Source organism: Canis aureus, chromosome X (assembly GCF_053574225.1).
Source record: "Canis aureus isolate CA01 chromosome X, VMU_Caureus_v.1.0, whole genome shotgun sequence".
Taxonomy (NCBI): Eukaryota; Metazoa; Chordata; class Mammalia; order Carnivora; family Canidae; genus Canis; species Canis aureus.
The window spans coordinates 91,369,609-91,396,379 of record NC_135649.1 but is presented as its reverse complement, the minus strand read 5'-3'; the positions used below and the strand labels follow the sequence as shown (position 1 = coordinate 91,396,379).

At 37.0% G+C, this 26,771-nt stretch overlaps 2 protein-coding genes across 10 annotated transcripts in view; one reads left to right on the top strand and one right to left on the bottom strand.

Moving 5' to 3' along the window:
• Positions 1 to 6,743: 6,743 nt before the first annotated feature.
• RPGR (retinitis pigmentosa GTPase regulator) overlaps positions 6,744 to 26,771 on the bottom strand; it is a 55,551-nt gene continuing 35,523 nt past the window's right edge. For 2 of the 9 annotated variants that reach the window (XM_077889461.1, XM_077889470.1), the window contains 4 exons: positions 22,770 to 22,886; positions 21,296 to 21,353; positions 19,884 to 19,975; positions 10,738 to 11,395 (listed from right to left, as the gene is read on the bottom strand). In XM_077889461.1, coding sequence (XP_077745587.1) covers positions 11,189 to 11,395; positions 19,884 to 19,975; positions 21,296 to 21,353; positions 22,770 to 22,886 — 474 coding nt within the window. In that variant the 3' untranslated portion in view covers positions 10,738 to 11,188. Of the gene's footprint in view, positions 6,904 to 9,231; positions 9,289 to 10,737; positions 11,396 to 15,279; positions 16,210 to 17,190; positions 17,363 to 18,970; positions 19,027 to 19,545; positions 19,600 to 19,883; positions 19,976 to 21,295; positions 21,354 to 22,769; positions 22,887 to 26,771 lie in introns of those variants that run through there. The other 7 variants (XM_077889465.1, XM_077889466.1, XM_077889464.1 and 4 more) reach the window with 7 other exon arrangements.
• Positions 7,250 to 7,753, top strand: LOC144307627 (large ribosomal subunit protein eL33). The gene has a single exon (XM_077887556.1). The coding sequence runs from the start codon at positions 7,382 to 7,384 to the stop codon at positions 7,712 to 7,714; it is 333 nt and encodes a 110-aa protein (XP_077743682.1). The 5' UTR covers positions 7,250 to 7,381; the 3' UTR covers positions 7,715 to 7,753.

Here is a 26,771-nt window from a genome sequence, read left to right as displayed (position 1 = left end):
GTCTTTCCACACATACAAATGGCATCCTGGCATCACTGTCACAGGAGCCAAAGAATAATTTTTCCAGCACTTAAGTGGCAAGTGAAGGAGATATGGGATATTCCAATTTATCATTTGTGCTAAGATATATGGTGCACATGGGTTATAGATAATACTTCTGTATGCTGTAATAATAAGTGTATAATGAGTAGAGTTTTTTAAGTGCACACAGTAGGAAGGGAAGAAGACAACAGTTTGGAGAACAGAGCTGACTGACAAAACCTACAGGACAAGTTTGCTCCCTGGAGTATAAGGGAAACACACAGTCACGGGTGAGGTCAGCAGGCCCTTGTGATCAAAAGCAAGAATGGGGCGGGAGGCCTCTGAAGCCTGAAAGGTTTCAAAAAAGATACTTCTACATATGGCACCAGACCCTGAATATCACAGCAAGACCAGCTCCTAGGTTCTCAAAGGTCACATGCAAGAGACTTACTGGGAGTGAGAAGGAAAAGAAAGAGGTCAGAGAGTCCTGCCAAGATGTGTCATTTCATCAGAAGCTAGCATGTACTTAGGTTGGCAAAGGGGAATTTGGGACTCCGTTAAATTCCTTTATGTATTTTCTAGTCTTCTTAGGAACACACACTTATGCTTTGGAAATTTGACTGTTTTATGCCAGTTGAACTGTCTTAAAAATGAGTTTTAAACTATGTAAACTATAAAATAGTCCGGAGTCACTCAGTTCATTGTAAAGGCACATGGATATGCCCTCCATTGGTGTGTAGAATATGTGCATTCAATTGGGGCAGTTTTCTTGTTTTCCTGGGATCACACTTAGTCACCATTTTCAATTTCCCTTAAAGTTGGGCCCATACCATCGAATGCCAATGGAATGAAGGCAGAAGGGATATGTACAGCTTCCAGGCACAGAGGATGCCAAAGCAGAAAGATAATACTAAAGCCACCAAAGGATAAGAGCCAAGGTCCCTGAAGTACTAGGTGAAGCAAGGCCATCAGCTTACCCTTGATGTATTTCGACACAACCAATAAATAAATAAATAAATAAATAAATAAATAAATAAATACAGACAGACAGACAGACAGACTTCCTGTATTAAACAATTCAGATTTCGGAGTGTTTGTTATAAAGGTTAAACTACCTACACTAATACAACCAGTACCTTTACTAGAAAACAATGTGACATTTCTGATGTCATTATTACAGCAGTTTGCTTGTGAGAAATAACATTCTGAGGTTTTGTAGGAATTTGTCAGTTCAGACCAGTTATTCTCCACTTGATGCATCACAAATGCCTATGGAGCTATTTTAAAAGACATATCTAGGCCCTAGTCTTGACCCAGTGAATCAGAAGCAGGCAAAGCATAGGCAATCATTATTTTAAAAACTTCCCTGTGTTTTACATATCCCCTTGGCTAAGAACCACTACTCTAAAGCCAAGTTTTACCTTCAGATTAAGCTAGATGATCAGGACTCATTGTTTTGGGTACATATAATTTGACTGAATAGAGTTTTTTTAAAGCATATTTTGATTGTATCTAAAAAACAACATGTAACAAAATTAACCTTTTTTGAGTGTACAATTCTATAAATTTTACACAAATATATTTTCAGGTAACACTACCCAAATCAGGATTCAAAACAGTTTATCACTCCAAAAAAAATGTCTTATACTATTCCTTTTGCAGCCACATGTTCCTCTCACTCCAAACCTATGCAAGCATCGATCTGTTCCCCATCATTAGTTTTCTCTTTTCAAGAGTGTCTTAGAAATGAAATCTTACATAGGAAACCAGTCTCAACTGGTTTCTTTCACTCAGCATAATGCTTTTGTGATTCATTTATGTCATTGGCATACATCAATAATTTCTTTTTAATGTTGAATAGTATCCCATCATATGGACCTAGTAGTGTGCTTTCCATTCACCATAGAAGAGATCTGTGCATTGTTCCAGGTTTTGGAGATCGTGAAGAGAGCTGCTATAAAACATGTCTTTAGGACAAGGTTTCTCAACTTCAGTACGATTGACATTTTGGGATGGGGAATTCATTTGTTTGGGGGCAATCCTGTGCACAGGATTTTTCAGCAGCATCTCTGACTTCTACCCGCTAGATGCCACCAGTAGCATCCCCACCCCACCCTCATTGTGACAAATACAAACTGTCTCCAAACATTGCCCCCCTAGTGGAGAACTATTGCCCTAGGGAATCAAAACCTCCATTATTACTTTAGTGTGGGGACTGCTAGTGACGGATATCAGTGTTTGTCTTAAAAATGCCTTTGTTCACCTACATTTCTGAAACAAATTTTCTCTGGACATAGAATTCTAATTCGACAGTTTTCAGTACATTAAAAAAAACATTATATTATACTCTAGAATTTGTTGTGTCTGAGAAGCCAGTTATGTCTTAAGTGTTCTTTTTGAGGTAATATAACATTCTTTCTGATCACTTTCAATATTCTTTTCTATAGTGGTATTGTGGGTGAAATGAACCCTTGACATAAAATTGACTTCTGATGGTGATCATACACACATACACCATACACACACCCAGAAAGTATGAAAAGTTTATTACACACATAATGAAGCTCATGGTTGGCTTCCCAAGCTGGTCTGAGAATGGTTTGAGAAAGCCGAGAAAGAAGACTGGCTTGAAATTTTTGTGGTGGTCAGGGAGTGGGCTTGGAGTAAGGGTTCCAGCCTATAGGCCAAGGTTCAAACTTTCATCTGCTGCCAAAGATGAGAGCATCTGGGTTTGTTTTTCTTTGAAAATTTTATTTTTTAGTAGTCTTTACACCCATTGTGGGGCTCGAATCCACAACCCTGAGGTCAAGAGTCATGTGCTCTGACTAAGCCAGCCAGGTGCCCCAAACCTGGGCTTTCTTACCAGTTCACCCAGATGGGAAAGAGGGAGAGGCAGGCTTAAAAGCTGCCAGGAAGCATACAAAATAGGAGTCATAGTCATACTCTATTAAAAGTGTTAAAGACTTTTTAAAAATGAATTGCACTGATATGGGTTTATATTTTTCCTGCTTGAAGTACGTAGTGCTTCTTGAATTTTGGGGCTGATACCTTTTTGTCTTGAAAAGTTCTCAGAAGTTATTTCTTTAAATAGTACTTCTGTTCTATTCTCTCTTCTCTGTTTGGGATTCCAAATTCACGTAAATTCAGCCTTTGCATAGTACCATAAATGTCTCACTGGCTCTTTTCTATATTTTGCATCCTTTCGTCTTTAGTGCTCCAGTCTGAATATTTCCTTCGGGCTTTCAGTTTACCAATTTTTTTCTGTCAATCTATTAAGCCCATATAATTATGTCTTAATTTCACTGCTTGTGTTGAGTTCTAGAACTCACATTTAGTCCATTTTTTATAAAGATTTATTTTATTTTATTATTTATTTCTATTTTTTAAGATTTATTTTAGAGAGAGACAGGGAGAGAGTGTATAAGCAGGGAGGGGCCAGCAGGAGAGGGAGAGAGAGAATCTCAAGCAGGCTCCACACCTAGTGCAGAGCCTGATGTGGGACTCAATCTCAAGACCCTGTGATCATGACCTGAGCTGAAAACAAGAGGTGGACGCTTAACCAACTGAGCCACCCAGGTGCCTCTATTTAGTCTTTTTAAAAATAGTTTGCGCTTTCTACCAAAATCCTCAATCTTCCGCATAAATTCCTTGAAAATGTTAAACTTTAGAAGCAACTAATACCTCTTGCTCAAAAGCAGCTCCATGTGTAAGGCATATCTATTTGGGCTTCCTTCCTCCCAGATTTTGGCCCCATGATATCTTGATACTTTCAAATGCTTCAAATACATATATTTGTCCAACTTACCTATCTGTTCCCAGTGCTAGGATGGTTCAAGCCATTTATTGGGAATTACCAGAGGACTAGAAACTTGCTTTAAAGCCTGTGATGATTTTACAGGACAAGTATCCCAGTTTGTAAAAACTTAGTGTCATGAAAAAAAAAAATACCACATGATGAGAAAACTCCTCAAGATTAAGAGAGACTTAAGAGACAACCTAATACAATGCATGGACCTTGAGAGATTCTCGATTTAAGTAAATCAGCTTATAAAAGAAATGTGGGGAAGAACAAGGGAAATTTGAATAAGAGATTGGGTAGTAAGTAGCTGGTAAAAAATTGTTGATAGCTTTGTTAAACGAAAATGCTGGCATTGCAGTTATGTACCAAAACGTTATTTTTAGAAATGCATATTGATGTATTTAGGGTTGGAATGTCAGGATGTCTGGGTAGAACATGGAGCAAACCCAGCAAGGTGTAATTGACTTAAATCTATGTGACAGGTTCATAGGTGTTTATTATATTGATCTTCCTACTTGCCTACATATTTGAAATAGCTCACAATGAATTTTTAAAAAATAAGAGATTACTTACTGTTAATAATCAGATTTCACATTTAGAAAGTAGAGTCTCTAGCTTTAATTTCTAAAATCATATAGTATCTAGTAATTAATGAGGAAAATCAACTTTTAAATCCATCTGATGCTTTAAGTTTTCCCGAATTGGTTTACACTTTTATATAATTTTTATAGTTCTTAATTGCTATATGAATTAAATTAAATAATTATAATAATTAAGTCAATGTAAATCTGATGCCAGGTTGGGAAATAAACATTATCTAAACATATAAAACCAAACATTTCTATGCACAGCATTTTAACGATTTTTTAAGCAACTGACAAACTAAGACTTTTCATAGAAAACTTTTCTGTTACAATAACCTTCATGCCCACAAGGAAAGTTCTGTAAAAATTTAAAAAGTAGTGTGCTACTATCTTGACAATTCTAAACAAATTACTTGTAAAGATTGATTGTGAGGAGGTTTGATAGGTTTTCTGGAATATAAAAATTTTTTTTCACCTTGGGACTGATGTTTAACAGTGACTGAACCAGGTAAGACTTTTCTTAAGTAAAAATGAAAAGGCATCACTGTCATTTGTACATTTTTTTTTAAGTAATCTCTTTACCCAATGTGGGGCTCAAACTCATGACCCCAAAATCAAGAGCTGCATGTTCTTCTGAGCCAGCCAGGTGCCCCCATTTATACATTTCTTAAAGTTAGATACCACTCTCGAGTCTACTGCTAACCTTACTTAAGCTATCTTACCTATCATAATATACCTGTGTTATACATGCCAGATGGAAGTGGAAGCAAGGGGAACTATTTGGGAAGATAGCCTGGCCTGGACAGGTAAGCTTTCCTCCTGTATTTTTAGTAAGTAATTTTAGGGTGAGGATAACATTTCCTGATGTTTTTTCAGTAATGAGGGAGGACTGTGTAGTGACAGTATGCCAAAGTATCCTCTGTCACAATTGTTGCAGGGCCTGTCGATCAAAAGCCTGTCAGTCTGTTGTCTCTTAACTTTAATGTAGTTTCTTCCAGCAAAAACATCACTTCACTGTATTCAACATACTTATACCCCATCATGCTTCCAACTCCCCATACTCCCAAGAAGGCTTACTGTATACAGGGATGCAACAACAACAACAAAAATGACCTTAGTAGAATGATCAGATCACTTTTCTAGTTAGTTCTTCAGCTCTTATTTGCTGCTTAAAATCTGATATCAAATTAGGGAAGATTACAATTCAGATAAATCCAGGGCCTAATTAATTCTTTTAATGTATTTTCCTTGTGAACAAGTTTTCTCTTGGCAAAATACTGTACTTTGTTTAAAACAGAGGTCACGAATTTCTTCTTGTGGGCCATATTTGGCCTGCAGCTATGGCTTGGCTCTCCCTAACTTATATACATGCATGTACATACAGACACACAAATGAGTCATCCATATAAAAACTCAGATTTCTACTTCTTTTTAAAAGTGCTAAGGATCTGGCAATTCTGGGCCCAGTCTTGAGAAACAGTAGTTACCAGCTAGAACAGAGTGGCTGCAGCTCCAATATTCATACCCATGTTTAGCCTTTGGAAATAAGTACTTGAGTCGCGACTCCTGGTTTCAATGCATTGTTTGTTCAATTCAATAAAATATCTCCCTCACTCCTGAGATGAAAACCAACCTTCTGATTTGTCTCTTTTTCCTTATTGATTTTTTATTCTTACAGGGTAAAAAAGTAAACCACATTTTAAAGTTCTGTCTAAAAAAGATACTCTTAAGATTTTTAAAGAACTACTATCAGATGAAAAATCTTTAAACCATGTGCCCTGGCAAAAGGAAATTTTGAGTATGGAAATGTTTTCAGTTTCAGTAGCCTCACAAAATCAATGCAGGCAGAAAAACGCTTAATTGAAACTGGAGCATGATAAAGAAATCTGTCTGTCTCTCTCCCTAAATAATTATTCAGAGTTTCATCTCTGATTCCACTGCCACTTAGGTCCCTGAGGGTAGAAGTCTGTGACAATAAAAAAAAAAAAAAAAAAAAAAAAAAGAAGTCTGTGACAATAACTTTGGCTTCATTCTTGTTACCAAACCTGATGATTTTAAAACTAGTTGGCCTAATTTTCCCCTTTTGGATGCTTCTGATGGTATTCACTCCTTCTGCTGGAAGAGATTCTCTTCTGCTCATGGAAAGACTCTTTTCCCTCTACGGATTTATAACAGCCTATGGGTGGAACTATACTGCAATACGCCATATGGTAAATACTTTAAAACCTTGAGTTTAAACTTACAGTATGTGTGTACAAATTTCTAAGAAACAAATCCTTATCCAAACTCTATGACTGTACATGTGATCATTTATTTGATAATCATTTGATGTTTAACACGTGCCCACAGTGTCTGGGATCCTGGAAAAGATAGCCCCACTGCAATTCCTCCTTTGATGTAACCGATGGTATTTTAGATAGAAGCTTCAACGTCACAAAGGGCCTCCATTGATGATATTTTATCATGAAAGATCCAGGATTTAGCAAGAGTCTTTTCCATCTTAAGGAAAGTCACAGAAAGAATATAAGAGAGGAGAGTCTATAAACAACTGGGGATTTTTTGGTGGGTGATCAGTAGTTCTCAAACTAACATACCACTATGGGTTGAATGGGCTCCTGTAAAAGACATTGAAGCCCTAAGCCCCAGTACCTCAGAATGTGATATTATTTGGGAACAGAGTCTTTGAGGAAGTAATCAAGTTAAAATAAGGTCATTAGGATGAGTTCTGATCCAGTAGGACTAGTGGCCTTATAAAAAGGGGGAAATTGCTCTTTCCGCCATCTTGGAGCCTGTGGAGGAGCTGTTTCCTTGACTACGAAGCCCGTCCTGCCCGAGGTGTCTCCCACCGGAGAGACTTCCTGTCAGATGCCGAGCGCTACCGAGAGCGGACTGGGCGGGAAACGTGCTTTTGCAAGATTTTAAACTGGTTCTTTTTGTTTTAAGGCCTGCTGGGACCAGGACTCCTAAAGCGACGACTATGTCTGGAAGGCTTTGGTCCAAGGCCATTTTTGCCGGCTATAAACGGGGTCTCCGGAACCAGAGGGAGCACACAGCTCTACTTAAGATCGAAGGTGTTTATGCTCGAGATGAAACTGAGTTCTATCTCGGCAAGCGATGTGCTTATGTCTACAAAGCAAAGAACAACACAGTAACTCCTGGTGGCAAACCAAACAAAACCAGAGTAATCTGGGGAAAAGTAACTCGTGCTCATGGAAACAGCGGCATGGTTCGTGCCAAATTCCGAAGCAACCTTCCTGCGAAAGCCATTGGCCACAGAATCCGCGTGATGCTGTACCCCTCAAGGATTTAAACTTATGAAAAGTAAATAAATAAAGGTGTAGATTTGTTCTCTTGTAAAAAAAAATAAAATAAAATAAAAAAAAAATAAAAAAAAATAAAAAGGGGGAAATTTGGAAACAGAGATAGACATGCACAGAAGACACGGAAGGAGAAGGTCACGTGAGGACAAAGGACTGGTGTGATATACCTACAAGACAAAGAACATCTGAGGCTACAAGTTAAGAGACAGGCATGGAACTCCCCTAGTGCCTCCAGAGGGAGCATGTTCCTGTAAATACCTGCATTTCAGACTTTTGGCCTCCGGAACTATGAGACAATAAATTTCTATGGTTTTAAGCCACCCAGTTTATGGTACTTTGTTACAGAAGCCCTATGAAAACATAAGCACCCTTCCAGAAACGTACAGTTTCTTCCTACATAGGAGGGCCTTAGTGCCTACTAATTTTTCCTTTTTCTTTAATGTTTTGACATGAATTTGCATGCTCTTTCATGATGCCTTTAAAATCTTACCACTACTGACATTTTCTACATTCATATCCATTTAACACTTGGTCCATAATAATCTGAACAATGTCAATAACCCCCTAATGTTCAAGTCAACATATTCTATTTTCAGGTCCTAAAAAGGGCAGTAAAAACTGTTCAAAGCAAATTATATAAAGGAGGGGCAATTAATGGAAAATATAGTGAAGATGAATAGTTTGGGGATTAAGATAAATCATTTCACTTTCCATTAAAGTTAAGATTATCGGTAAATATAATTCCTTTTATTTTTGAAACCAGTGTAAATTGATCATTCTGTTCAACTCTATCAATGATCTTTTCTGGCTTCTTTTTAAGGGTTCTCAAATATGTGAGCTTTTTTTTTTGTTTGTTTATTTAAGCTTAGCGTCCACTAATCTCCTATCCAGTTAGGAAACTTAGGTTTTTAAATTGCCCTAAGAGCTCCAGCTGAGAATGTGAAGTAATTCCCCATTTGCTTCCTTTTACTCCCATGTAACCGTGACTCTGTTTTCTTGGTTTCTGGAATGGTATCTGGCACACAGGAAGTGCTTGGTTCATATTGCTTCAAAGTAAAAGCCAGATACGCAACCGTGTTTAGGAAACAAATACAAGCATTTAGTTTCCAGGCAGGCAATTGGTACGGTGCTTTTATGGTGTTTTTGTTTTTGTTTTTGTTTTTTAAGTATTTACTCATACCACTAAAATTGACTCTGTGTTGATTCTCTACCAACCAACTACCTTATTAAAGTCTAAACTGCTTTGAGACCTCTGAGAAAGCAGGGTACCCTGTCAGTTTGTCTCATGTCCACCTCTTCCAAGTGCTTCGACTTAATCCTTTCTTCAGTCTGTAACCTGGCTCGTTTGGCTAAACGACTGGTATGGTGGGTAGGCTCTAAGATGGCCCCCATGATTTTTGCCTCCTGGTCTTCACACCCTCATCCTGAGTATGAGTAGAACCTGTGACTTGCTTCTAACCAAAAGAATGTGTCAAAGGTGACAAAATACTACTTCTATGATTGTTACCTAAGACTGTGACCTCTGTCTTGCTAGCAGTCTCCATGAACTCTCTTGCTGACTCTGCTGGAGGAAGCCATGATATATAAAGGTCTTTCACCAGAATACAAGTGCTGTTAGTTTCTACTGCTGCATAATCAATTTCTGTAAACATAGTAAATTAAAACTACATATATTTATTATCTCATAATTTTCACAGGTCAGAAGTATGGGCAGTGCTGAGCTGCATCCTCTGCTTGGGGCCTAACAAGGCTGCAGTCAAGGTGTTAGCCCGGGCTACAGTTTAATCTGAGGATCAGGTTCCTCTTCCAGTCTCCCTGGTTATTTGCAGAATTCAGTGCCCTGCAGTTGTAGGACGGAGGCCTTCATATTCTAGAGGCTTCCCACCATTCCCTGGCATGTGGCCCTCTCTGTAATAAAGCGGTTTGCTTCTTCAAAGCCAACAGCAGAGCATCTCCACTACTTTGCATTGCTCTGAGTTCTTCCATTTCTGACCTCTAGAGCCTCTCTGAAAGGGCTCATGTGATTAGATCAGACCCATCTGGGATTATTTCCCTTTTGCTTCATGTTAACTTATTAGGAATTTTAATTACCTCTGCAGAAACTTTCACCTTTTCCATATAAGGTAACCTAAGCAATAGAATGGTATTCCATTGTACTCACTGCTCCCACCCACACTCGAGGGGAAAGGAGTAGTCAGGGCAAGCATACTGGTTGACAGGAACCGTGGAGACCATCTTTGAATTCTGCCTACTACAACTGGCATGTGGTACTTAGAACTACGTGAGCTTTATTTCCACTTGATTCCTATAGCTTACATTTCCGTCAAGTACTGTTGCAATACTGTACTAATACTATAGTGGTAATAGCAAAATTAGAATCCCCCTCAATATAATATTTACACAGAAGACTATTTTGCAAGATTTCAAGATCACATCTACTCTAGACTAATACCCTTTTGTGTGAAACACAAGAATGGAGTTTCTTTTCCTCAAATGGTCACTGTGATTGAAGAGGATGTTTTAGTCAGGAGCTAGAATGATGAAAATGAAGGTGGTCTGCTCCACCTGTGAGCATAGGAAAGCAATGTTTCTATTGGAGTAGACTCAACAGCTTTACCCTACTTATTCCCTGTGGCAGAGCATTGTGTGATGGAGCCAACATTGGTTATCACGGTCAATGCTAGAGGCAGCTGGAGTGAGCAAGCCTGGCCATGTTTGGTTGTGCTATGGTGGTGAGCTGTGGCAGGTGAAACACTCCAGATCATACCACAGAATCTGCCATGTTTCTGTGCCACACTGTCTCCCTAAAGAAAAGAGTGGGAGGCAAAGAAATTTCAACAGTTTCTCCATGAAGACATTCTGTTTACACAGTGGCCCTGATATTTTCTTTCCTCAGAGGTAAATGAAGTTTGCATCTCTCAAAATTTTAAAAATAAACAGATGTTTTTTGGCCCCCATTCTGTCAACTGATAAAGAATTCCAAGTATCTCAAATTTCATTCATACTCACACACTTAAACAGTGGAACCGACCAGATATAGTTTATTAAAATATGTTCATTAAAAACAATTTTGACTCAGTTTTTAAAAATTGCAATTACATTAAAAACTGTTACAGTGTCATGAGATTACAAATATTGCCTTATGAAATTATAAAGAAGTTGTTTGGTAAAAACTATGAATGTCTTAATTTAAACTTCACATATAAAAATATATATTTTATTCCAACACTGAACAGTTAAGGCCACAACACTTGAAGGAGAGTTTGAGATACACTTATTTTGAAATTGCTCGTCAAAAATATTAGCATAAATAAATACCAAGACTGGTCATAATATTCAAATCAAATAAAACATATTATTATATCTTTAAAAGTTTGTTATCAGGAACTTTCTTTCAGAAGTCAAAATGTTTTTCAAGTATAAAATACAATGTGCTTGGTGACCACGGAAACATAAATATATATTTATAGTATTGTACAAGATTTTGATCTTCTCTCCATATCTGGGGGTGAAGTATCCTGATGGTTTTGCCCCATGTGGTTCTGGTTGGCATCTTTCTTATTGCCTTTAAAAGCTATTTGATCTCCTATTGGTTTTATCTCTGGGAGTGGCTCATTATTACTCTGCATACTTTTCTGACTCATCAATGACATCCTTTTAAAGAGGAAAATCTAGAAAAAAACCCACACACACAAAGAATTCATTTTAGTAAGTGAATAGTCACTTAATAGTACTTAGGGGGTATAATTCTCAACTAGTCTTAACATTATTTCATCACATCTTTACGGGGCACCATGTGTACAAAGGTACGTTTCTCCATCTCCATCAGCCTCCTCTTTTACCACTGACAACCATGATTCCTCCCTGAAACAAACCCTTTCAGGGTTTAATTTTCAACACTATCAGTGCCTTGGTAATATATTTTTTTCTTTAAAGAGCAAATTCAGCATTGTACTTTGTTGTGTTGTTAAGAGAAAAAAAGATGAAAACTAGGATATTCTGGAAGTGAACATACCTCCCATTCCTGTAGATCAGAACTGGCAAAATGTTAGTGCTGCCCAATGATGACTTTGAGAGCCCCAAGAGTCTGAATAGGCAGGTGGATATATGGCTCTGCTGCTCAGGAGGCCAGGGCTATGAGTAGACAGGAAACATCCAGAAAGAAGAAGGTATATGCCATAACCCAGGGACTGCAGGCAAGTGGAAAGGAGAGCAGAAGAAAAGAGACTGAGGAAGAGCCAAGGGGGAGATGTAGGCAGAGGAAGAGGAGCTGGCACTGGGGAGAGAACTCTGTAGAAACAAGACCAGGAAAGAGAGGCACCTCAGCATTCAAGGGGGAACTGTATCAAGAAGGGAGTGCCCAAGAGGGCACATATAGGAGAAATCCAGGAGGATGATGATGGAAAAGTCCCATTGGATTTTAGCCCTTTGAGGATGTAGCCAGAGAGAAAATTGGATTCCTGAAGAGTGACAATCCATATGTCAGTTTTGACAAGATGCCAAAAACAAAAAATGGGTGAGGACTTGGCTCCTTTGGAAATCAAGATGATGCGAATAGAGCTGGCCTTTAGTCTTAAAGAATGCAGGGACTGAAGTGAAAAGTTGCAAACCAAGAAGTCAGAGTCTGGAAAAAGGGTCTGGGGACTAAAATGGGGAAACTTCTGTTTTGTTTCTGCTATCATAGAGAAATCCATATCTCAAAAAATTTGGCTACTACAAAATACCAAGAAATGCTGAATAAGTACAGAAAACATAATTTTATAATGTGTAAGTTTCACAGAAAACAAAATGAAGGGAGATCCCTATGGGCCAAAAAATGAAGAGAGAGCAATGAGATGGAATTTACTGATCTCACAACTTAGACTCATTTTGTGATGAATATCTGATCTCACAAAATGTGGAAAACTGGAACTGAGATCTGGGACCCTCTTAGAACTACGCCTTTAATGTAAGTCCACCTATAACACTGGGAGCTAACAAAATAACATGGCTCTCCTGGTCTAGGCTTGAGTGAAGGAGAACCGTATTTTCCTAATGAGAGGTTGGGGTTCCCATTTACTTATTAGTGTACGTGGGAAACCCCTAACTGGGAAATTAACTGAAAGTGGTCCTGCAATGCTAACACCCAGGGGAGCTAACAGAAACTAAAACAAATTCTCTATGGATAGATTTACCTTAATGGAAGCCAAAAAGGGGTTCCGCAAAAAATCCCAGTTGAACATGAACTCAATCTGAATTTCAGAACACATAAGGAAACAAGATAGTACTAGAAAGTCAACCAGAGCAACAAACAGATTTAGGTTCTTAAGTCTGACATTGGAATAACTAAATATACAATATAAAATAAATATGCTCAAATTGTTTAAAGGGTCATGATAAAAAACAAGATACTAGTTTAAGGGAGAAGAAATGTGTGGGAAATATCAGAAAGGGAGACAGAACATAGAGACTCCTAACTCTGGGAAACGAACTAGGGGTGGTGGAAGGGGAGGAGGGCGGGGGGTGGGGGTGAATGGGTGATGGGCACTGAGGGGGGCACTTGACGGGATGAGCACTGGGTGTTATTCTGTATGTTGGCAAATTGAACACCAATAAAAAATAAATTTATTATTAAAAAATTAAATAATGATTGATTTGAAAAAGAATCAAAATAGAATTTCACATTTCAAAATGTGAAAAATATAATCACTGAAATAAAGACACAATAGGTAGGTTGAAGATTAGTCTCAGCTGTAAAGAAACTATGGCATCAAAGAGCTCTGAAATACGAAAGCTCTGAAATTCCTTGAAATATTACTTAGATGTGGACAATGGAAAGGTAACATTAAAAGAGATGGATAACAGAATGAAAAGTTTTGTTTTTTAAAAAAAGACTTTATTTATTTATTTGAGAGAGAGAAAGGGAGAGCATGACCTAGGGGAGAGGCAGGTGGAGAGGGAGGGGCACACTCCCCATTGAGTAGGGAGCCTGATGCAGGACTAGAATCCCAGGGTCCTGGGCTCATGATCCAAGCCGAATGCAGAAGATGTTTAACCGACTGAGCCACCCAGGTGCCTCAGAATGAAAAGTTCTGTATCAGAATTCCAAAGAGGAGGAAATATTCAGATATATAATGGATGATAATTTTCTTAAACTGATAAATGACTTGAATTCTGAGATTCAAGAGTCATAATGAATTAGAAGAAAGTTAAAGCAAAATAAATTCCCACCTAGGCATTTCAGAGTGAACTTAAGTACATCAAAGATAAGCAATGTAAAAACCCAGCCAGGGAGAAAGGACATTAGATACAAAGTTAAAAGTAATTATACCAAAGCAAATTTCTTAACAGGAACAATGGGAGAAGATATCAAGAGAAAATAATTGTCAACCGGCCGTATGAATTCATTTGTAAGTGAACAGAAACTGAAAAAGTTATTAACTACAAAATGAAATCTATGACAGGAACTTCCAAAGGATTTCTTCAGGGAGAAGAAAATGGATCCCAGGAAGGACACGGGAGATGTAAAATGGAATGGTGAGTAGGAAAATGGTATAAAATAATGGTAACATTTGACTGGTGAGGCTAAAAAGTTAAAATACTGGATGCAATAACATGTAAAATGGGAAAAGAGGGGTGAGAGGAGAGAAAACTCTTCTAAGATCTTAGTATTATTTAGGGAAAAGACAGAAACATTAACTAGGTTTCAATTTTAGGTATGTATATTAAAAAATTTAAAGATAAAATCCAGCTTGTAGGCCATTTACAAGAGACTCATTTAAAACACAAGTAAAAGAATGAAAAAAGATGTATCAGATGAGTGCTAACCAAAGGAAAGCTAGTACAGCTCTATTAGCAACAGATAATCAATCGTTAGCATTTTTTTAGAGATAAGAATACAAATAGTAATATGATAGATTTAAATGTAACTGCATTAATGATCAGATTCAATATAAGCATATCAAAGAAATAGAAGAGTTAAATGCTCTAATTAAATAGCAGGGATTTTCAGATTAGATTAAAAAAGCAAAATCCATCTGTATGTTGCCTAAATCAAATGCACTTCAAATATAAAATCACAAATGAGTTAAAAGTAAAAGGATGGAAAAAGATATAACAGGATAGCTCTAATCAAAAGAAAACAAGGGTGGCTATATAATATCTGACCAAGTGGACCAGAGCAAATATTATCAGGGGTAAAGAAGTCATTTCATGATAAAGGAATCAATTAATTAAGAGAATATAACAATCCTACATGTTACATAACCTAATATCAGCTTTAAAACACATGAAACAGGGATCCCTGGGTGGCGCAGCGGTTTGGCGCCTGCCTTTGGCCCAGGGCGCGATCCTGGAGACCCGGGATCGAATCCCACGTCAGGCTCCCGGTGTATGGAGCCTGCTTCTCCCTCTGCCTATGTCTCTGCCTCTCTCGCTCTCTCTGTGTGTGACTATCATAAATAAATAAAAATTAAAAAAAAAAAAATAAATAAAACACATGAAACAAAAACTAATAGAAGTACAAGGAGAAATAAAAACTAATAGAAGTACAAAGAGAAATAGATAAATCCACAACTGTGTTTAGGGATTTTATTTTATTTTATTTTTTTTGTGTGTTTAGGGATTTTAATACCCCTCTCTCAATAATAGATATTATAAGTAGACAGGAAATCAGGAAGGATAGAAAATACATAAGCAATACTATCAACCAATTCAATGCAACTGACATTGATAGGACACTCCACCTAACAACAGCATGCTTCTCAACCTTCTCAAGTGCACATGAGACACTAACCAAGAAAGACCTGATTTGGGACCATAAACAGGTTTTGATAAATTTAAAAGGACTCAAGTCATACTAAGTATGTTCTCCAATCACAATATAATTAAATTAGAAATTATATCAGAAACCTCTATGGAAAATGCCCAAATACGTTGAAATTAAATAGCCCATAAGTCAAAGAAGAAATCAGAAAATATTTTGAACTGAATGAAAATGAAAACACAACCTATCAAGTATTTCAGGGGAAATTTCTGGCACAAAAAGACCATATTAAGAAATAGGAAAAGTTTCAAATCAGTGACCTCAACTTCCATGTTAAGAAAGTAGAGAAAGAAGCGTAAATTAACCCCAAAGAAAGTAGAAGACAGGAAATTATAAAGGTTAGAGTACACATAAAATATAAAACAATACAGAAACACTTGATGAAACCAAAAACTAGCTCTCTGAAAAGATCAATAAAGTTGATAAACTTCTAACCAGTTGATTAGGGAATAAAAAACAGAAGATATAAAATATATCTGACAAAATCTGTGTAAGACCTGTACACTAAAAACTACAAAACATTACTAAGAGAAATTTAAGACATCCATAAATGGAGAAGTATCTTCATGAGTTGGGAGACTTAATATTAAGATGTTAATTCTTCATAAATTCATCTGTAGGCTCCAAGGAATCTCAATCAAAATTTCAGCAGGCATTTTTTCAGGAATTGACAAACTGATTCTAAAAGTTCATATAAAAAAAAAAAAAAAGTTCATATAGAAATGCAAAGGGCCTAGAATAGCCAAGACAAGTTTGAAAAATAACAAAGTTGAAGGACTAACACGTCCTGATTTCAAGACTTATTATGAAGCTATAGTAATCAGCACAGTGTGGGACTGGCGCAAGATAAGCAGATCAAAGAAACAGAATACATATTACAGAAATATGCCCACACATGGAAAAGTTAACTGATTTCTGTGAAGACAATTCAGTAGAAAAAGTCTTTCTTCAACATATGGTGCTAGAATGATCAGATGTACATATGAAAAAAAAAAAGAATGAACTTCAGTTCATACCCTCACCATATAAAAAATTAACTTGGAATACTACTCAGCAACAGAAAGGAATGAAACTATTGACATGCAGGTGGATGGATTTCAAAACAATTATGCTGAACAAAGGAAGCAAAACAAAAGAGTGTAGGATTTCATTTATATACAAATCTAGAACTTGCATCACACAAATAATGTATGATGATCAAAGGAAGATCAGGGGTTTGCTGAGGATGGCAGGGGGCATAGACAGGGGTCACAAAGAGGCACAAAGGACCCTCTGCCAATAATGACACTGTTCACTCTCTTCTGATTATGGCTTCATAGGTGTATGCATATGTCAGAAGTAATCAAATTATATACTTTAAATATGTGTTGTTTAGTACATGTCAATTACGCCTCAATAAAACTCTTTTTCAAAAAGCAGAGGAGTCATTATTGGGTAGCCTGAGAGAGACTGTCTCAGGTTTTAAGCTTGGGAAAAACAGACAATGACGGGAGATCATATGTATAATCTAACTCCAATTTTCCTCCTCACAATAGAGAATAAAGCTAACTGTGTAGTAGAGGTGAGTGTGCTTGTTTGTAGCTTGCAACCGTCAACAGAGCATGCCATCAGAGAAAAGGTAATAACTAAGAAAGGCGAGAATTCACAAGCATACTTTTTTGGTGGAGAAATTCTCATCTCAGCAACTTTTATTTATGGTATTGAGAGTGCAAAGAAATCTATTGACTGTAAACTGGCATGGGGAACTATCCAGGGAGTCTGTCATGCTGCAGCTAGTTTCTGAGGGGAGGCACTGGATCTTTACCCTCTGTATCTGCAGCCTCTGGCCTTGTGCCTGACACATTAAGAGATAACCAATTAGTATACGCTAAGTAAATACATGAATAAACTAATTCTATAATGTAGAGAAATTATTTTTAATAGCTGAAAGTTTACTGCTTCTTTCCATTAGCTACCTTAGGTGGAAGCTAAGCCAATAACTCATTTGTCTTAGTGGCTAGCTGTGGATGCAAATAATCAGCAGTGGCTACAGTCTAGAAAAGTAGTATTTGATCATTTCTAGATATAACAATCACCTACCAAAAGATTTCTGCTGCCAGTTAAAGCCATAGGTTCTAACCTGTCTATCCGAAACATTTAAAATCACGGAAACAAAATTCAGTGGTGAATTGTTTTGTAGATGCCAAGAGTACAATTTTTTCTTTTCCTTATCTTTGCGGTGTCTGTCTAAATACCCAGGGGGTAGGGGGATGGGAATGCAAAATCTCAAACATATGTTTCCTTTGATATGAGTTAATGCATTATTTACTTTCCCAGCTTTAACAGCAGTTTAATTTGTTTGGCTTGGATGGTATAAATAGGTTGGACACACTGTAGATTAAAAAAGGTCATGTGGTAATGACTGAAAAAAAATCTCACCTAAATCATCTATTTCCTTTTTAAAATATGCAGAATAATGGTATATTCTTTAAGTAGGAAATATATTTATTACAGCTTGGATTTTAAAATATGATTTTCAATACTTTTTGTTTATTTTCTTTAACTGAGGACATGTGCATTTATTTACTGAAGTATATTTTTCCACTAGGTATAAATGAGAATTTAAGCAGAATCTAAGTTCAAGATTGAATTCTTCAGTCTGGCACCCACAGTCTGCTGTAGCCTGGCATCCTGGCCTGACCTCACCTTTGTCTCGCCTACTGGTGCCAGCACTTAGGAGCAGGCCACTCTGCCTCTCGCATGGCGTTTCTCCCCCAGCTCAGCCCTCTCTTCTAGTCCTGTGTATCCAAATCCTCTTGTCTTTGGGAAATGCCATGCTGAACACTAGACAGCCTGAAAAAGTCCTAAAACTCCATCAGGGTGTTCTAGTACGTTTTCATTCGGTCTGAGGTGTGTTTTGCATATTTTCCTCTGCTGCTTCATTTTTCCTCTTAGGTTCTTTGGTCTCCTGACTCCTCTACTTTTCATCTCTGTCTCTCATATTTGATTTTCTTTTTCAAAGTCTTTTCCTGAGCTCTTATAATTGGAAAAAAGTCTTCACAGGATTGCTATGAAGTATAGGAGAGTATCTGTTAAATGTTCTTCTCTACTAGACAGAGAATCTGTTCCTAACACTTGATGACACACATAATTCTAAGAAGAAGAGTAATTCTGAAGGATCCTTTGAACCAGATCACAGCTATCTCTTGGGTATGATAATCTAAACATAAGGCAATTTTTATAAGGATAAGAATACTCACAAAGTAATTTTTAGTAAAAGATAACAATGGGGGGACCTATGCCAAAATTTTCACTTGAAATTTCTTAAGTAATTCTGAAAGGAATTTCAGAGTGGCAAAAGACAGGCTGTTTACTACTCTAAGGTCTGCTCCTGGTTTTACCTTCATCCTGTCCTCTTTCTTACCTCATGTTTTATAGTTCATTGTCGACCAAAAATATGTACTGAGCATTTACCATGTACTGTATGTACCAGGGACTGTGCTACATGCTAAGGATTCCCTGGAAAGTAAAACAGAAAATAGTTTCTGTACCATAGAGCTGAAGGCCAGTGGTTGGAGAGAGTCATAAAGCAAATAAATATACCTTTCACTATGCAATTGTCAATTATGATAAATACAAAGAAGGATTAGTAAAGGGTGTTATGTGACAGAACAGTAAGGGGACATAATTGATCTAAGTGCAGCTGGTCACAAGAGGCCTCTGTGTGTAAATGACTACTTTAAGCTGAAACCTGAAGGCTGAACAAGAATTAACAAGGCCTTTCATTGATCTTTTCTTCCACATTTCCTTCTAACACATCTACCTGGAAATGTGCTCTCATGATTACAGAAAGTTCTCCTGCAAGTGGAAAGAGTAACTTCCAAGAAGAAACTTATCTACTAGACTGTTAATAACTCCGAAACAGGTATCCAGCAGGAGAGGCTGAAGTAGCATGTGGTCATGTTTCCTAAGTACAAACACCTTTAGTTTTGCGTTCATCCTATTTCTTGGTTTTGCCTTACTTTCTTCTAGACTCTTGTCATGATGATACTCTTAGAAGTTAAGCAAGAAAGTTCTTTTGTGTATTTTTTCCTGTAAGTTGAATCAGCATGAATGGAATTATTGAAAGGAACATGCTATTAAATTCTGGCAGGGCAACCTGACTCCATCTAAAGTCCAGTAAATAGCTATGTTAAAACGTGAAACATCTCTTGAAATTCTTTACATGTTTTGCAGCCATAAAAGCTCATATTAAGGAGATAAGTTAAAAAAAAATAAAAAAAAGGAGATAAGTTATGTGGATCACTGTATAAAAAGTAAAAAGGAGCATTCAATATTTGGTCTTAACACTAAAATGAAATATAAATTTCACTTACCTTCTTTGATTTTTTCACATCTTTATTTGGTGTTGATTCACTATCATTCAGGACTTCTGAAGAACTGCTCTTTGCATGATAATGCATGTTTCCTACAATAGGATACATTCAGAAATATTTTTTCTAATTAATGTGAAAAAGAAAAGTCCCGATGCCCTCAGTGCAACTCTATCAACCTAGAATTATGGGGTAATACTAAAGAGAGCATACCACTAGAGAAGTGGATAAGATCTACACTGCATATTTCTTGGAACGTTGAGGCAAAAAAGCCCAGAATGACCTGACCAGTGTTGTAGATGTTTGCATGACCAGCGCCCAAATACAAAGGTAACAGTGAGTATTAGGAAAGACTTCCATAAAATGTTATCTTTTTAAATTAACCTAGTAATAATTAAATTATTTGTACTCAAATGGACATGTTACTTTTTGGTGTTCCAAATTGATCCACATGTTATATAAATGAATAGAAATCTTTGACGTATACTCATGAAGCATATGCATTCTTTTAATTTTATATTATCAACTACTTAAAATCTTAATTTCTTTTTAACACTTTAGACTACATGCTAAGAATACTTAAAGACAATAAATATTTTAGTATTTTGTTTAAAATATTCTAAGACTTACTACTCTCTGCAGAAGTTAGAAGGAAAAAAGTATTAAGGGAACTACTTACTCCTTCTGCCTAAGTTCAGAGGAGATATCCACTACTCTGAATGGTTATTTTTAATGAGGATACAGCAAAAAAGCACACTTTGATGTGATGGTGTGGAAACATAATATAGGGATTGTACAGCAAAAACCAGATGACCTGGCTATAGAAAATATAGGTCTCAAGGGTAATCACAGTCCTCTCTATTCTGTGGCACCTGTTCTCTACACCAACAGTTAGTCTTGGGAAAGGAGCTATCTTAAATGTCCACAATAAGATCAAAGACTCAGGTCTGAACTCTGTGGGAAATAATGGAATGGCCAGCTGTGGCTCCAGGCCAGCCTGGTCTTTAACAACAGAGTCTGGCAGTGCCCAACAGAGATATAAACTGAGATGTGGGACAAAAGCCCAACTTAATACTACTGGTTGAAAAGAAAAAAATGCAGTGCCATGAGTAATGTGAATATTTTATTTTATTTTATTTTATTATTTTATTTTATTTATTTATTTATTTTAAATTTTTTTTTTTTGTAATGTGAATATTTTATATGAAGACACTGTGGTGGTGATTAGTGAGAACAAGTATGCCTGTGGCGTGTATTTCATATCTTGTCATGAGGCTCATGCGACAGTAAAAAGAAGAAAATACATATGTGTTAGCTCTAATGCCTCAACTCCAGCACATGTGTGCATATGTATGCATGCATATATGTGTGCATGTTAAGGTTATCTGGATTTTTGAAGTTAAATGTGTTCATACCTTTTGGATTTTCATTGTATTCACAAATAGCTCGTTTTTCTTGTTTGGTTGTCTCGTCCTATAAATGATAAAGACACAATATAATAAAAAACATAATTGTGATGGGCTAGAAAACGTCATTTAGGTTTTAGGCAAGGGTTCTGGAGTCAGCCTCTAGCTAACAACATAAACATGTGACTACTGCTTAATTTTTCTGGGCCTTTTCCTCAGATGCCAAGTGATCGCTAATGTCCCTTCTAGCTTAAAATTTTGTGATTCCAAAAAGCTGTATGATTCAAGAATTCTACTCAAAGAAGATTCAGGAATGTTAGTTGGTATATGAATTAGTTCAGCATTTTACACTGTCAAAACAGAGTTTCAGGAATTTTGTGTTAAAGAATTTCAGGGACCACCCAAACTGGAACTCTTAAATATTCCTTATAAATCTTTCCCTCCCTCTGAAAGAAAACAGTAACTGCTAGAACATTTTTTTTCTCAGAGAGAGGAAGGAGTCTTGAGAAAGGAATTAAGGAAGAAAACGACCTTTTACAGCACAACCTCATTTTGTAAATTAAAAATACATGCACATGAAGCAATACACATTTTACAAGTGCACATTCAAATAAAAGGACAAGCAAGTGTCAATGGTGTGGTGTCTATGTTATGGAAAAGGAGAACTATAAGGGAATCAATTTAAATAAAGAGGAGACTTGCACAGACCAATGATGCGAGTGATTCATCAATAAGAAGGTATGATTAACTCAGTGCTCTCTGCAAAAGGTACAAAAACTGAAAATGAAAACGAATCAATATAGTGTCATTCAGTTTGGGGTACTAAATTCCACACCTATGAAATTCACTCAGAGCAGTGTTAGCAAATGAATGATTTCAAACCTACCAACTGTCTCCTAATAGTGTCACTCTCCGACAAAACTGCCAAATTGGAAGAGATGTTTTTGGCATTCCTAGCTCCATGTTAAGGATGACTACCTCTTTCTCAGTGATATCTCCTCCTTTTCCTCCTGTAATTCCTCTCTTCTACACCACATCTGCAGAGATCCAATCACAACCTCTAACACTGCTGTGAATAGCTTTCACTTGTCCATATATGTATAAACACACACGTGTATATGCATGCATACACACCCCATTTCTGCCACAAGTATAGGGCTCCTGACTTTGTAATTTCATCGTTTCTCGGTTAATTTCTCAACAGTATATTACACTGGCCCATATCAGTTGATTTCCACTCAAGCAGGGGACAGAATGCTACCAAGAAGTGTGGAAGGGTGTTAGAAACAAAGTGACTCTGATTCATAAATTTGCCAAAGCTTTTCCTACAGCACATGAACCGAGCTATTCAGAGAAGTATTTCTGCTCCCAACGAAAGTTGGATTCTGCCCCCTGCAGAGACCATGGAATCCATATGCTTACTCTTAGGCAGGATCTCAGGATTTAAGCACATATCATCATACCTTTCCAGTGGTGTCAATACCTTTTTAAGGGAGTTGTCACTGGCCACATCTGCTGGAACATTCTTCTTGCTTTCCAGATCTTCATCAAGTTCCTCAGCCATATCCTCTGGTTCTTCATCTTCTGAAAACTCATGATCCTGTGTCAAAATTGATAAGCAGAGAAGAGGTAAGATTTTCTTTAAAAAAAAAAACACAGAGATTTGATATTGCAGTCATGAATTTATAGCATCTCAAAGAACACACAGAATATGAATTCAAATACCAAAGGCAAAGAAATAAAATACTGCATAACCTATCATGCGTATCAAGTTACTGTATTACCAAGGCTTTTATGCACATTGATCTATTTTAACATTTTCAGCGACTAGGATTCCCAAAATTCTATTAGCATCTACAACAATGTTAAAATGGGGAAAAAATAAATATGCTTTCTGAGCTGTCTCAAAAGAATGCTTTTCAACTTTAGAGAAGTTAAAAAGCTTTCTACTATAGCATTATAACATAAGCATATCTATATATTATGTTCATTTTCCAAAACACAGGGATTTAAAATCACTTCAGAAGTATAATTCACTGATATTCACAAGAGTTAAGTATAATTACTTACATTCCAGGAAGAAGATAAAGGGACAGAGGCAGTTTAAGTGGTTTGCTCCTGGTTATTTAAAGCAGAGGGAAAACCAGAGGCAGAACTTAGTTCATCTGGCTCCTGTCCAATTAATCTAAATTATAAGACAGCCTGTCTATAGATTTGATAGACACAGTAAATCACGTAATACTAAGTATAGGTGGAAAATATTAGCTATATTCTTTATTCTATACTGAGTTTTTTTTTTTTTTTTTTGCAGTTTCGTATTTTGGGTGGAATACTGCTTATTTTTTGTCATTAAGAGATCAGGCTTCTTATTGGACTTTTTTCCTATGCTTTTCATGTATACACTTCACTAAATGTATAAGGGTCCCTAAAATAGGTGAGGCAGTAAGTAATCAGTGTCATTTACTCCCTTGAAGAATGTTTTTACAAAGTTCACCTCGGCCATATTTGCCTCATATGACACACATCCTTAATATTTTTTCAACATAGTAACTAGCTTCTTGTGATCATCTTCCTAGTTGCTGTTTAGCTAAGTGTGAGCTGGGCATCCAAAGGAACCTTTAATGGATAAGTTTGAAAATAATACCTCTCCTAATTAACTCATCTTTCTTCTGGCAAAAATACAAAATGTGAGAGTTCAGGCTAGGGAGAGAGTATGTTTATATTTCACACCTTAGTAACAGATTTAAGTGGCATCCTCAGGCCAATAGCACTAAGGATGTGGCCTAATAGCATTTTCCCAAAGGACAAGCGATCCAGAAGTGAAGCCTTGACTTAGGTTAAGCAAAGGGTCATGAGGTAGTGCATGCAAGAGGGGAAAGCAAGAGAGGAAAACACAGTACCAGGGTGGACAGCTATATTAAAGGATGTGCTGGACGTTTAGGTTGGGTAGGGTTAACTACAAGGTAGCTACAATTTACCAGTAATTTTAAAGCTTTCTTTTTTTCCTGCATAATTTCCCTTCTAAGTGATTTATATTGTATATTATGCCTAGCCAGCAGCACATTATGAGAAGGTAAAGTGATCAGAGACTACTCTGGAGGGGAATGAGAAGCAAGATTACTAGATTTAAGATTTATGGCTGATGGATGTATTCATGAATGTACATAAATGAAGGCCACTTGGAAAGAACAGTGTTCCCAAGACAGAGAATTTCAGACTGTGTCCATCTGTCTGCCAGAGGGAGGGGCACTGAGCTGTGTTCCAGCAAAGTCCTCTTCTATTGGAGAATTCTGCTAGTTTAGCAGCTGGGTCAACTCCAGTCGTGCTAGTGAACTAAGATATTAATGTAACTACAGGACAATATCACGCTATTATAAAAAGGAACATGACATTTTATCTTATTTTAGAAACAAGCAAAACACACATCTCTTTTATAATGAACTATAAATTTACTCATAACTATGAAAATCTAACAATGAAGAACTGCTAGAACAATGTCATTTTCTAACTTTGAGAAAGCTCTTAGAAACCATTTTCACTAGAAATCACATGAGTTGTAGAACTTTACACTTAAGCACATTTAAAATTAATCTATTCACATCTGGACAACTACTTTAAATCACATATGAGTACTTACCTTCAAACCGAAACAATTTAGGAGAGATTGGCAGAGTACTGTCATTTTACGAAGAGAAAGGGCAAAGTTTAAATATATTCTTGTCACCAGAACCACATAAGGTGTAAAGCAGAATGTTCAACGGAATGTTCAACGGAATGCTGAACGGAATGTTCAATGGAAACACATCCTGTGTTGGGACCACAGTAAAGAAGTGAATGGGCCTGGCTCGCACAAAAGGGCGGTTGGTCGGACATAGCGCAGGGAGCTGCACTCCTGGGTCAGGCGCAGGGTCACACGTTTTGCATTTCTTATGGGAAATATCAAGAAACTGAATGTCCCTTGTGAGGTTTCAGTTTGCTTAACAATACAGCTACATCGAATCCTTGAAAAACTAGAGGCTGCTATCAGATATTGGCATAGTGGTCATCCTGGGGGAATGGAAGTGTCTGGATGGGGGTTTGGAGGGGAGCCTCTGGGAAGCCGACAGTGTGCCCTACCTTGATCTGGGTGTTGACTATATGGGCATGGTCACTTTGTGGAAAATACACATGCTCTTTTCTATATGTATTTCAATAAGGGGTTTTAAACAAGTTTTTAAAAGAGACTATAAAGTGTAAAATTTATGCTACAATTCTCAATTTATGAGGTGCCTCAATGTCATATAGGGTGGACAATGTTTTCCAAATAGATTAATAGAGCATAAAACTATATCTACATAATACCAGGTGGGGCATAAAACTATATCTACATAATACCAGGTGGGGAAGTGTATATTTTAAAAATCTCAATTTTAAGGTTTTTTTAGGACAAGAAGGGTTAACACATAAGTTCATATTTATACTACACCAGAACTCACTGAGGCATGAGGAGAGAGTGGGAAGGGCATTCAATACAAAGACCTAAGTACTGTTTTCCAAGTTCTGTACTATCAATCACAGCCTGAGCAAGGTACCTAATAATATACTTACAGTTTCTCTGTAAAATGGGAAAATAACACTAGTAATACCTACCTCAGAGGGTCTGCATCAAAATTAAAAAGATTATTTACAGAGAAAATAATACAAGCAAACAGTGAGTATCTGTATACAAATACAAGTGATTTTAAGATTCTCTAGTACACATCAAGGACCATCAAAAACCAAGAGGCTTGGACACCTTTTGGCCATAATGTTCCAGATCTTATCACTAGAAAATAATTCACCTTAAAGGGTTCATTTATTTGTTCTACTCTCTTGTACACCTCCCTTTATGCTCTGCCAGGAGCCCAGCAGCTAGAACAAGCAAGGGAAGAAGACAGGACCTGTCATGAACAGCCTAGGGTGATAGGAAAGTGGAGGGGTGCCTTGGCTGGACTGTGGGCTAGTGTGGCCTCAGAATTTCCAACAAGTCAAGTCCAGAAAACACTGTTACAGTATGAAGTTTCCCGGTATTTCAATGTTGGCAATGGATTAAAAATGTTAAAAAAAATCACTGGTAAACCAAACAAAATGAGTCTGCAAGCCAGACTGCACCTAAGGGCTCTCAGTTTGACCTCCAAATTATTGGCTTCTAATGTCACTACTTTGTAATCTCTAAACTCTTCCTCCTTTCTATATACTGATCCCTTAGTTCATTTCTAATCTGGTATTTTCACCACCAAATCCATTTCAGTTTGACTCTGATAAGCAGGCCTACAAAAGTGATTATAACGCTGAGGATACAGACTTTCCTGCTGGTAGGCAGTTTTACTCTTTTTATTTTTAAATCTATTTTGATTAAAATATTAGGGCACAGGCAAATCTGTTGTCCCATGACAGCACTGCCACCAAAATTTCTGGCGAACCGTGTGAGTACGAGCCTTTCAACATGCTTATTAAAACACTGAGG

Coding starts and splice junctions, on each gene's coding strand:
- LOC144307627 (XM_077887556.1), top strand. CDS start 7,382: ATGTCTGGAAGGCTTTGGTCCAAGGCCATTTTTGCCGGCTATAAACGG.